At 52.2% G+C, this 12,157-nt stretch overlaps 1 protein-coding gene across 1 annotated transcript; it reads left to right on the plus strand.

The window, feature by feature from the left end:
- The first annotated feature begins 1,106 nt into the window (after nucleotides 1–1,106).
- Nucleotides 1,107–10,608, plus strand: P4HB (prolyl 4-hydroxylase subunit beta). Its single transcript, XM_074607267.1, has 11 exons — nucleotides 1,107–1,352; nucleotides 1,635–1,841; nucleotides 2,659–2,792; nucleotides 3,014–3,151; nucleotides 6,053–6,157; nucleotides 6,424–6,549; nucleotides 6,989–7,189; nucleotides 7,843–7,963; nucleotides 8,180–8,361; nucleotides 8,802–8,888; nucleotides 9,529–10,608. Exons 1-11 carry the CDS (start codon nucleotides 1,193–1,195, stop codon nucleotides 9,613–9,615), a joined length of 1,548 nt encoding a protein of 515 aa, XP_074463368.1. The 5' UTR covers nucleotides 1,107–1,192; the 3' UTR covers nucleotides 9,616–10,608.
- Nucleotides 10,609–12,157: the final 1,549 nt, after the last annotated feature.

The following is a 12,157-nucleotide window of genomic DNA, read 5'->3' on the forward strand; positions in this document are numbered from 1 at the left end:
GGGCACCGGGCCCAGCCCCTGCCACGGGAAGTGGGAGAGCAAAGAGCAGCAGCTCTCCTTTGCAGGGTGCGGCCGGGAGCCCGGACGGAGCCTGTCCCCGCTCCAGCACTTATCAGCGGGGCAGCCTGCGTGTACCGGAGGTGCCTGCTGCAACCCCACTGATTTCCTGGTGCTGGCACTGCCAACGCCGCAGCCAAAGGCCAGCTGGTTTCTGCCCGGGGCGCGGGGGCTCTCCTCCCCCAGCCCAGCGCTGGGAGCAGCCCCCAGCACCGAACCTGTGCTGCATCAGGGGACGCTGGAGCAGGGCAGGGGGAGGCGCGGGACGGGACCATCCCTGCCACGGCCACGGGACCCGTCTCTCGTGGACCCCTCTGCAAACCCAGCACACAACTGTGCGCTCCGCACTGGAACCCTCTGCCCACGGGCCCCCGCTCGCCGCCGGGGGGACGAGACGCCCCGTGCCCCGCCTCCCCCCGCCATCGCCCGGGGAAACGGGACGGGGCTCCCCTGCCCGCGGCGGGCCCAGGGCAGCTCGGGGCCGGGGGTCACCGGGGCCACCACGACGCCGAGCGGCCGCTGCAGCCTCAATAGGACGGGGCGGGCCCTGAGCACTGCACGGGGCCCCCGGAGACCCCGGTACCGCCCGGCCCCAGCCCGGGCCTCGCCTCGACCTCCGGCCTCGCGCGCCGTGACGTGTCCCGTGGCGTCACGTGCCCCGCGGACTTTCCCTCGGCGGGCGCCGGAAGCGCCCCTTTCCCTTCCGGGCCGGGTCAACGGGCAGCGGACGCGGCCCAGTCAGAATCCACCACGCGCGCCTGGCCGCGCGCAGGCGCAGCGCGCGCCCGGCGGGGCAGCCCCAGTGCCACGTTCGAGGGCGGGCGGCGGCGCGAGGCGGCGGCTCTGGCCAATCGCGAGCGGCGCAGCGGAGAAAGGGGCCAATGGCGGCCGGCGGGAGGGCAGCGCGGCCGGCGGCCAACCCGCGGCGGCCGGCGGGGGACGTGCCCAGACAGCCGGCCAATAGGAGGCGGGCGGCTGCCCCGGCGGCGCGGCGAGCCAATGGCGGGCGGCGGCGGGGCGGCGCGGCGCGGCCAATGGGGCGCGGCGGCGGCCGGGGGAGGCGGGTTTATAAGCGGAGGCGGCGCCGCGGCCGCACGCCCGTCCCGGCCCGTCCCGACCCGCCGCCATCAGCGCCATGGCGGGGCTCTGCGCCGTCGCCGCCCTCCTCTGCCTCCTCCTGCCGCCGCCCGCCCGCGCCTCCGCCGCCCTCGAGGAGGAGGATGGTGTCCTGGTGCTGCGCGCCGCCTCCTTCGAGCAGGCGCTGGCGGCGCACCGATACCTGCTCGTCGAGTTCTGTGAGGGCCGGGCCGGGGGGCGGCGGGGTCGGGAGGGCCGGGGAGGTGTGCGGGTGCTGAGGGACCGGTGCGGGTAGGCTGCTGCCGGCGGCCGTGCGGGGCTGGCTCGTCGAGGGGGCGGCTAAGGTATCGGCTGGGATGGGGGCTCCGCCGGACCCGGCGTGCGGGCTCCGCGCTGGCCTCGGCCCTGCCCCGGTACCAGGAGCGGGGCCCCCCGAGCCTGAGGGGGGAGCGGGACCGGGACGGCTCCGTCCATCGCTGACGCCCTGTCCCGCCCCGCAGACGCCCCGTGGTGCGGGCACTGCAAGGCGCTGGCGCCCGAGTATGCGAAGGCGGCGGCGAAGCTGAAGGCAGAGGGCTCGGAGATCCGGCTGGCCAAGGTGGACGCCACGGAGGAGTCGGAGCTGGCGCAGCAGTTCGGTGTGCGCGGGTACCCCACCATCAAGTTCTTCAGGAACGGCGACAAGGCCGCACCCAAGGAGTACACCGGTGAGCTACGACCTGGCCCCGTGCCCGCCCGGGCGCAGAGGGCAGCGACGTGGCGGCAGGTCCGTGCCCCTGGCCCCACGCTCCTGCCTGCGCTGGGGCGGCTGGACCAAGGTCCACGGTGACAGCAGTGACAGTGGCCCAGGCAGTGGTGCCACAGTGGTTGCGCGCTGGGTGGGAGTTGGGGTGTTGAGGAACAAGTCTGCTGTTAACAGGCTTTCACACCTAAAGCTGGGGAAATCCCTAACATGAGCTAAAGCAGATGGAATTGTTTTTGTGTAGGAAAGCAAAGCAATCCAAGCTTGGTTTGTTGCTCGGCTTGACTTTACTTGAGCATTGTAGCACCCAGAACTGAAAAAAATGCTTTGGCAGTTGGATAAAGGGGCAAACACAGGACATAAGACAGATCTGTGAGGAAGACCATGACAAGCAGAAGTCAGTCCAACTAAGCTACGCTGTGATGGATGCTGGGAGTAACATCCAGAATACTGATTTTGAAAGGAAAAGGTGATAAATTTGCATGGAAAATATCAGCATCTTGGAGAAGTGCTGTGTTGCTGGTCAAAGTTTAAGAACATGCTTGGGCTAGAAGCAAGAGACGAATGGGTTCCTGGGAGCCCCTTGTACCTTGACTTTTGACAATTAGTGATTACGTTAATTACCCTAGGAGTGAAAGGAAAAATGTTGCGTAAAAGATATCTTGATTCTTCCCAACCTCTCAGCCACCTGCTGAACAATCTGTCTCAAAACTTAGGGATTTTGTGTTCTTAAACTTGGTGGGATGAAAAGGTGAGTTGGTGTTTTTATCTTTCTGGTGTAGCTGGCAGAGAAGCAGATGATATTGTCAGCTGGCTGAAGAAACGCACTGGCCCGGCTGCGACTACCCTGACAGACGCTGCTGCAGCAGAGACGTTAGTGGATTCCAGTGAAGTGGTTGTGATTGGTTTCTTTAAGGTAGAGTTTGTGCTTCGATTTGAGGAGCTCTTGTGTATGTCCAGGGCCTTCCCTGCTTTGTGCCCTATGGGGACCTGACAGCTGGGGAAGGCTCTCTGTAAGTTGGGAAATACTTGCTGTCCTGCCTTACTTGATCTTCCAGTTCCCTGCGTGGTAAGCCCTGGGATGTTTGTGCTTCTGTTTGACATGTCCCATGTGAGACACTTTTCTTTATGCTCCAGGATTTGACATCAGAGGCTGCAAAGGAGTTCCTGTTGGCAGCAGAAGCTGTGGATGACATTCCTTTTGGGATTTCCTCCAGTGGCGATGTCTTCACCAAGTACCAGCTTAGCAAGGATGGTGTGGTCCTCTTCAAGAAGGTACTGGTTGGTGCCAAGCATGAGCACCATGCTTGAGTCTTCTGCCTTTTGTTACCTTTTCTCTAATTACATTCAAATGAGGGCAGCTCTGGACGAAACAGCAAAAGTTCCTGTGCTGTCAACCTGGCTGTTTCCAAGCCTCAGAGCCTGGGCAGGGGGAAGAGCAAAGCCTGCAGCCACTCTGCAGGGTGGCAGAGCCCCAGGTCCCTTTGCAGGGCACAGCTGGCCGTGGAGAGGCACACAGAGGGCAGCTCCCTTGGTCTCCCAGCGCGGTGCTGCCCTCCCAAAGCTGCTGGGCTTTGGGTCCAATATGTTGTTTCACTCGCTTCCCTGTTTCTCAGATATTGGGCTGCAGTGCAGTAATGGTCAGCACAATGTTTAAAATATTCATGGCTGTAACTAGTGAGGCCTCCTGTGCCTCTCCCTGAACTTTGAAGGTCTTAAACAGAATGGTAGCCAAGTTCTTGATAGCTTGCCATGGTGCTCTGTGTTTGATTGTGGCTTAGCAAAGTTGCTTTTAGACATAACTCAATATTGACCTCTGCTGCAGTCAGTCAATGGCTGTGTCCAAGAGTTGTTCTGTCTCACGCTGCTGTGGGTTCTGCAGTGTAGTGATTCCAGTGGCGTTCCTAAGAGGATTTGCATCTGACCAGGCTGGGGCAGTTGGATTATACGAAGAGGGATGCTGGCAATCTACAGAATCAGAAATAAACTTACTGATACCTTTTACTATTAAAATCCAGGTCACTGGGATGAAATTCTACTTGTCTTCAAACCTAGAGGTTCCTTAGACCTGGTGGTGGTACCGCATGCTTGGGTGTGGTGAGGCAGGACAGAAAGCTGTTTTGGGTTCAGACTTACTAAATCTGTAATCTAATTAGTCATCGGTCTTACCAGTTTGACCTAAGGCAGGCTAAAGAGTTTAATTCTTATTTCATTCTTTCTTTGTTCAGCTAAAATAGCATATTTTATGCTACTACCCCACTGAAATGGTAGATATTTTTATGGTGACAGAAACTTGTAAACTTAAATTTTCAGTCAGAGGTTGCTCAGACAAGTATGACTGAGGGTGTAAGTAGTTATCTGGTGAAGGAGTTCAAAATGTTAGGGTTTTGCAACTGAAAAGTTGGGGTGAGTGGAGGGATTTTGTTCTTGTCTGACTTATACATGGGAGAAGAGCAAGATACAGCTTTCTGTGTGTAATCTTTTTGTATGCCCTATTCATGGCTAATGCTAGGCTGAAATAGCTGTTGGCAGGGGTTTTCTCAACTTTTGTTCTGTCCAAACACTGAAGCCCAAATAGAAATGCTCCTCTAACACGGACTGTCTCTTTGGGGCTTTGGGGAGTACCAGCTTCGGGCTCCAAGCAGGGCAACACACGAGACTGCTTTGGAGTGGCCTGGTTACAGCTAGGGCCTCCAGCGCTGACAAGTTATTACCCTGAGTTTTGTTCAGTTTACATGTAGGTTTTCTCATGTTTAGTGCTCTGTAGAATGGACTTATGTTGATTTGATCTCATGTACCATCCTCTAACCCTGAAGTCCTGTGAGCTCTGTTACGGTTTCTTCTGCTTCTGAAGAACTGGGGCAGGATCAGTAAAGGAGTTTTCAAGCTGTTTTCTATAAGTGTGGTCAACTTGGATACATCTGGAATGAAATGCAGTTCTGTACCTGGCAGCTTCTCTGTCAGGTGTGTTAGGAGTGGGAGGAACCGTGGTCTGAAAGGCAGTTCATGAGCTGCTGCAGGGCTGGGATGCTGCAGAAGTGCTCTGCTCTGCCTGGCAGAAAGGAGGCGAGATGCCTTTCAGCCTGTGGATGTTGCCTCCTTGTTCCTGTTTAGGTGTGATGTCATGGTATTGCCAGGAGAGCTCTGAAATATGTCCACCCCAAACCGAAGTGAAAATGAGCACCAACGGTAACCAAATACTAGGGCATAAGAACCAGATGGTTTATTTTACCGACAGTTATGTTTTTGGACTTTGGCTCAGCTTCCTGGAGTTAGCTGGGTCTAAACTGAGAGAGTTTGTTGGCTGGCCATTCTCATTCTTTGTGTGAGCTGTCCAGACTTGCAGACACCCTCAAACAACTGTTCCGAAGGCGTAGGGCAATATTGAATGCTCTTTCAGGTATTTACAAAGTTAACTTCCAGTGTTGAGTGTTTTGCTTAGCTTTTCAGCTGAGACTGGTATGCTTCCTCTAACAGAAGGTTATCCGAGTCCACTCTCGCTTCTGCCAGTAACTTGAGCATTGCCCTGCCATGGGACTGCTGTGTTATCCTCCACATCCTCTCATTAACCTTGATGGTCTGCTACAGCTGTTCCCTTTCCAGGCTGCCAGAGAGGGTTCTGAGAATCCTGGTCAGGGATACAGGTGAAGCCCTAATATAAAAAGGGATCTGGCACCTCTAGTGCGTGTTAAACGTGTGCTGTTGTCTCTAACAATAGAGACTGAAACAACCCCACAGAGCTGCGTAAATTACTGTTTACTTGCTGTGGTTAGTGGTGTTTGTCAAGACTTCTTGCCTAGCACTGTCTGGTTAAAGTGGTGTGTGCTCTGACACTGCCAGTTCCTGCGGAGCAGAAAGCTGCCTGTGTGCTCACTGGTCTGTCTAATGCCTTCTGCAAAGCTGTAAGGCAAGGGTTAAAAGTCCTTCTTGGTGACCTGATTCACAAATGGTTTCATGAGCTTGCAGAACAAAGCTAGGATCTACACTGATGGTCTTGTTGCTGCTCACTTTTTGCTTCTTGAGGGTGATTTAAGGCTTGAGAGGTGGATTTCTGCTCTGAACAAGCGCAGCTGAGATCCCCTGGGGCAGTGATCTGGTGTGAATGCGTCTTATTTCTTGAAAGAGACTCGTATGGGATATGGAAGTGTTCTAACACAGGGATGCCTGTTTTTGCAGTTTGATGAAGGCCGTAACAACTTTGAAGGGGATCTCACAAAAGATAATCTGCTGAACTTCATCAAGTCTAATTCATTGCCTCTGGTCATAGAGTTCACTGAACAGGTAGGTCTTTAGATACTTGGCAAGGCTTCTTCCCATGGCTACTATGTGAATATAACAATGCTTAAATTGTAGGTTGGGTGGTTGTGTTTTATCTTGGAGCTGACACTAGTTTGGGGCTATGGAGAACACAAGGGAAAGGAGGCATAAGCTTGCTGTGCAAAGCAGTCCTGCAGTGTTGGAGGGTCTAGTCAGAATAGCAGAGCCAAGGTGGTCTTGACACTGATTTACCTCTCTTCCAAAAATGAAGTTTATTTTCTACTCCTCAGACTGCTCCTAAAATCTTTGGAGGAGAGATCAAGACTCATATTCTGCTGTTCCTACCAAAAAGCGTGTCTGGCTATCAAGAGAAACTGGACAACTTCAAGAGTGCAGCTGGAAACTTCAAAGGGAAGGTGAGATGGATTTCTTGGCTTATGAATTCAGTGACCACCTCCTGTGGAGAAGCGTAGCACTGTGTCTATATCCACTTAACAGCTGTGGAGGAGGACTTGAAGTTAGCGCTGCCTCTGCCTGTGTCCCTTGATAATAGGTGACTGAGTCACTGACTTACACGCTGGCTTGCACAACTGTTGAAGGAATAGCAGTTAACTCCTGAGTTTCCTTCTTGTGGATGTAAACCTGACTGCCTTAATCACCAGTGCCAGGTCTGTCACATGCCGCTTGAACTGCTGCGGCTCCATCGTTGGTGCTCTGACAGGGTGCCATCTTCATGGATTTGGGGAAGGGAGAGGGGCCAGTTCAGCTACTGCCCATGCGAGTGTGTGTAAAGTATCAATGGCCAAAGAGGTGCTCGTCCTCACCATATACTGCCTTTGACTTTTTCCTCCAAAGATCCTGTTCATCTTCATAGACAGCGACCATAGTGACAACCAGAGGATTTTGGAGTTTTTTGGCCTAAAGAAAGAAGAATGTCCAGCCGTACGTCTGATCACACTGGAGGAAGAAATGACCAAATACAAACCTGAATCGGACGACCTCACAGCAGACAAGATCAAAGAGTTCTGTAATAAGTTCCTGGAGGGCAAGATCAAGGTAACAAATGCTGCTGGTGGGTAACCTGCTGGCTAAGCAAACATTAAAAAAAATGCTCCCTGTGAGGAGTTGTGTGAGTCACCTGTAGAAAATCCTTCCAACTAATTTGGGGCTTTGCTGACAAACGAAAGGCAAAACCACTGGGGTGTGAAGACGAGGGAAGCAGGCCATGTACTGGCACTGCGTGCAGTCAGAGCCTGCTGCTGCTTACGGTCACTGTGCTGTTGATCCAGTTGCTCTTTGCCAACAATCTGTGGAAGGTGTGAACTTGTGTGGCATAGTTTAAAGAGCTTTCAGCTCTCATCTGCTGGAGGTAGCCACATGCAACTTACTCCAGTAGTGACTGTTAAGCTAAACTGGGTCCTGTGGGAGTGATACTGTCAGCAATATCGTTTCCTTCCTACGGAGCTCAACTGCGGTTCTCTCTGCACAAGAGCACTTGTCATTCCTTGTTCAGGACGGGAAGGAGACTTTCTGTAAGTGGAAGAGGAAGTGAATGATTCATGCGGTGTCTCACAGCCTATGATTGAGGCACTGAGGCGGGGACACTGAGGGGACTGCTTAAACCTGGAGTTCTTAGGATATGTGACTGCATGGACATGCCAAGCAGCTGTGTAGCAAACCATTTCTCTGAATTTCATTTCTTATTCCAGCCCCACCTGATGAGTCAAGATCTTCCTGAAGACTGGGACAAGCAGCCTGTCAAAGTTCTAGTTGGGAAGAACTTTGAAGAAGTTGCTTTTGATGAGAATAAGAATGTCTTTGTAGAGTTTTGTAAGTATCTTTCAACAGCTGATTCCAAGTAACTGGCATGAAAGGAGTGTCAGAATACTGCATGACTGGGATTAGAGAGAACGCATTTTACAGAATCTAAGCCACAAAGGGAGCGCCTTGGTTGAAAACATGCGTGTGAACTCTGTCTGGCTTTGGGGGGGTGGTGGTGGTAACTTGTTAGGTTGTTGGTGCTAGTGATGTTTTTGTAATTAACAGATGCCCCCTGGTGTGGTCACTGTAAGCAGTTGGCTCCTATCTGGGACAAGCTGGGAGAGACCTACAGGGACCATGAGAACATCGTCATTGCCAAGATGGATTCGACAGCCAATGAAGTGGAGGCAGTGAAAATCCACAGCTTCCCCACACTCAAGTTCTTCCCTGCAGGCTCTGGCAGAAATGTAAGAAGGCAGCTGACCTTTGTATATCGCATAACAAGGGAGTGCTAGAAATGCGTAGTTGCTTGCTTGAGTTCTGTTTCGGACAAGGCCTTTGGGAGAGCTCTCTGTTCTGTAGGGATGGAACATCTCAAGTCTACAGGACACCTGAGATGCTTTCTGGGGGGCTGGGCTGTAGGGAAGAGTTTGGGGGGGGTGGGAATGGGGAAAAGAGGGAGCATAGCAGAGGACAGTGTGCTCATCTGCAGGCTATTCTTTCCTCGCAGTGATCTCTGAAGTCTAGTGGCTGAGCTGTTTTCCTTCGTCTCATATGGGTGAAGGTGAATTTTTAAATTCCCTTTTGCTTGGCATGTTGACTGTTGCTCAGAAAGAGAATTCTCCTCTCCAGGGGCGTGGTTCTGTGGGTGCCCGTAACCATTATCTTGATGTTTTTTCCTGTGTAGGTGATTGACTATAATGGGGAGAGGACACTAGAAGGCTTCAAAAAATTCTTGGAGAGCGGAGGTCAGGATGGGGCAGCAGCTGATGACGTGAGTAATATTAGTACAGTACTCTGGGCCTTCAGAATACGGAGCATGGGTTGGATCTGGTGCTGTGCTTGAATCCTCAGCCCTAAATAAAATCCTGGGTGGTTATGTGGCAGGAAAGAATATTGTTGGTGAACAAAAGTGCCCATATCATAAGTCATTTGTTCGGTTGCTGCCTGGCTGGCCGTTGGCCTGTAATGGACTCCTTTTATTTAGAACACTTCAGTTTGTGTTTAAGCCTCCCAAGAACATTTACTTCACACACCAATGTGGAGAGACTTACGTTATAACCTCTAAATTTGCACAAGCTGTCTCTGGTTGTCTGCGAACTGGAGTACTTAGAGGGCTTGTTCTTTATTGGGAGCTCCTGCTCAGCGCCTGAACTGAGCGGTGTAATGAACGCTGCATCTGCAGAATGGTAAGCTCCTTGCCTGCCGGGGTGGAGGGTGTTACAGGTGCAGGTACCAGCTTCCAGGGGTTTCTAATCCTTAATGTCCCAAATCCAGAGCTCCTGGTAGAAGTCTCTGGATGTTTTGTTAACACGGCAGCGGAGAGTAGTGAACAGATTAGAGATGCTGTTCTGTGCTTGGTTTTGGATCTGCCTGATGTGCCAGAAGCCAGTAGCTGTCTTTAACCTACACAGGATCTGGAGGACCTGGAGACGGATGAAGAAACAGACCTTGAGGAAGGGGATGATGATGAGCAGAAAATCCAAAAGGATGAATTGTAAAGAGAAGACTGATCTACATCACCCAAAAAATCAGACACTAAATTGGCTGCTGTTATGCAGCCCAGTGAGTCAGAAACCCATTAAGATTTAAAGCAGAAGGTGAATGACTGGAAATCCAGGGATTGGCTTTTAAAATAACACTTTACCCTCACTTTTCTGTACACTTTACTATCTTTTCTTTCTTTTTGCTTTTGAGAAGGGATCTGTCACTAGGTAGCCAGCCCAGCCAGCTGGGCTAATTTTTTTTTTATTGTGATGTACTTTTTTTGTACACAGCTTTTGTTTGAAGTATTCTGTTCTTCTGGGTAGAAGCAGATTGTGAAGCGGTAGCACATGTTCAATGGCCCAACACCCTGGAGCCTTGCCACTAACATCTTCCAAGAATGCTTTTTTTTTTCCTTTTTTTTTTTCTTTTTAAACTGAAGCCTGTAGTTGATTTCTGCACCTGGCAGGGTCCTTAATAGTCTTGGCTGTTCTTCCCTGGAATCAGCCTTCAGTATATGTAGGGGCAGAGGCAGTAGGCTGATGGCATCATCCTGGTGAAAGGTGTATATGAAGGTGCTTCTCTTCATACTGGCCAGATGTTTTCTCTCCCCTCTGCTTTAAAACACTTGGAGATGACTATTCCAAACACCTGGAAGGGTGGAATACTGTGTGCACTGGCTGTGGCAGGCTCTGAGGGCGGAGGTGATAGCTGGCTCACCAGCTTATATGAGACCTAGCTGTGTTGCCATCCTTTTGATCAAATGCAAGACTGTTTTGCAATCACTTTCCATGAGTTATTTTGAATGGGTTGACCAGGCAGGTGGGTGGTGTGGGAGGGCCTGATAAAGTAGATCAAACAGGACATTTGCAATTACTGGGTTTTGGGGAGGAACTTGAACAGAGGAGTGCCTCAGAGGCCTGAGCTGCATCAGGCTGGTTCTTAGCATTCCGCTACAATAACATTGGAACTGAATTTGTTGGCCAAATAAAGTTGAGATTTTAATACTATGCTGTGTCTCTGCCTTTATAAGCATATAGAATGAATGTATTTGCACCTGACTTGAAAGACGATCAGAGTTCCAGGATGATTCTGGAGGGACTTGGCCAAGGTGGTGTGTGTTTGTCAGCTTTCTCAAACTTTTACTAAATACCACATTTCTGAGAGAAACTACACTTTCTGAATGCTTCCAGTTTTGAGGGTGGCTTCTGGTACCTTAACCTGCGGAAATTTGTATTGTGTAACTTACAAAGGAAAAGGACTTAAAGATGACCATGCGGTGTCCAGGTTAAATCAGCTTGTACAGGTATCGACTACAGCTCCGTTAGCAGTGAGCGGACACGGGCTTGGGCTCTGAGAACAAGGGGCTCCGCTTGCCAGCTGGCCTGAGGTGAGGGGACGTTGTCGCTCTGGAGCAGTTCACTGAGGAATTTGCCTACAGCGAGACCTGGGGCTTGGCTAGTCAGGCGCACATGATCCAGTGAGCTACGCTGCTATTTCCAAACCAGTCACTTACTGCTGAAAATATTTTTGTAAGAAAATATGCTATAAATGTCACATGGGAGGGCATGGTGAAGCTAGAGGGCAACTCAGGAGGCTACTGCTGCCTGTCCCTGAGCGTGGGCGCCCTGGGGTGGTGGAGCGGCAGCGTTGTACCATGCTCATCTGCAGCTCCAGAGCCCCTGCCTGCTCCTGGCAGGGTGTGCGTGGACATCTGCCACCGCGGCAGCTCCTCGCCTGGGGCTGAGCAGGCACTGGCCCACCCTGGGATCAGAAAACAGGGTTTGCTACTGCCTGTTCTGTTAGTAATCAGTTGGGTTTGTGACTGTGACCTGCGGTTATGGGGAGAAGGATCTTTGAAGATGCCTCCCCACCAGGGCTGTGGCCTTGTGCCTCTGGAGGCAGGCGGGGGACCTGTTGGTGGTGCACCCAGCTGCCATGGCCCTGCCCCAACATGGCCGGCAGCGCTGGTGGCTGGTGTTGGGGCTGGTTAGTGGTACCTGCTCCAAGTAAGAAAGCTGCCTTGCCTTTCAGGGTGGGGAGGGAGAGAGCAGTGCTAGTAAGAAGCTCCACTGGAAGGTGCTGGCTTGGACTTGGCTCAAAAAGGCCCATTTTGTGGAGACAAAATGTCAAGAAGGCTGAGCCCTGCAGTGGTTGTCCTCTGTTTATGGTCTGAGATCTGCCTTGCTCAGCCAGAGGAGGGGGTCTTTTCTCATACATCAAGGCTGCTCCATCGGAGTCGTCTTGGGTACACAGCTAATTGCTGTTCCAAGAACTAAAAGCTAAAAGCGTTCTGTCTCCACAGCAGAGAGCTCGGCCTCCTATTGAACAGTGTTCTGTCTGACGTGCCGCCGAGCAGAGATGCTCAGCAAAAAGATCGATGTGTTTGCCAGAAGATGAGCAAGTGCAGCGGGCAGTTCTCGGGTCGTGGCTGGCTGAGCTGTCGGCCTCGCTGCTGGCTGGGGTTCAGGACAAGGGTCCTCTGCAGAAGGGGCAGAGTGAAATCCCTGTGGCTCCTGACACAGGACAGGTATTTTTCCGGCTGTACTGCGGCAGAGT

Source organism: Larus michahellis, chromosome 14 (assembly GCF_964199755.1).
Source record: "Larus michahellis chromosome 14, bLarMic1.1, whole genome shotgun sequence".
Taxonomy (NCBI): Eukaryota; Metazoa; Chordata; class Aves; order Charadriiformes; family Laridae; genus Larus; species Larus michahellis.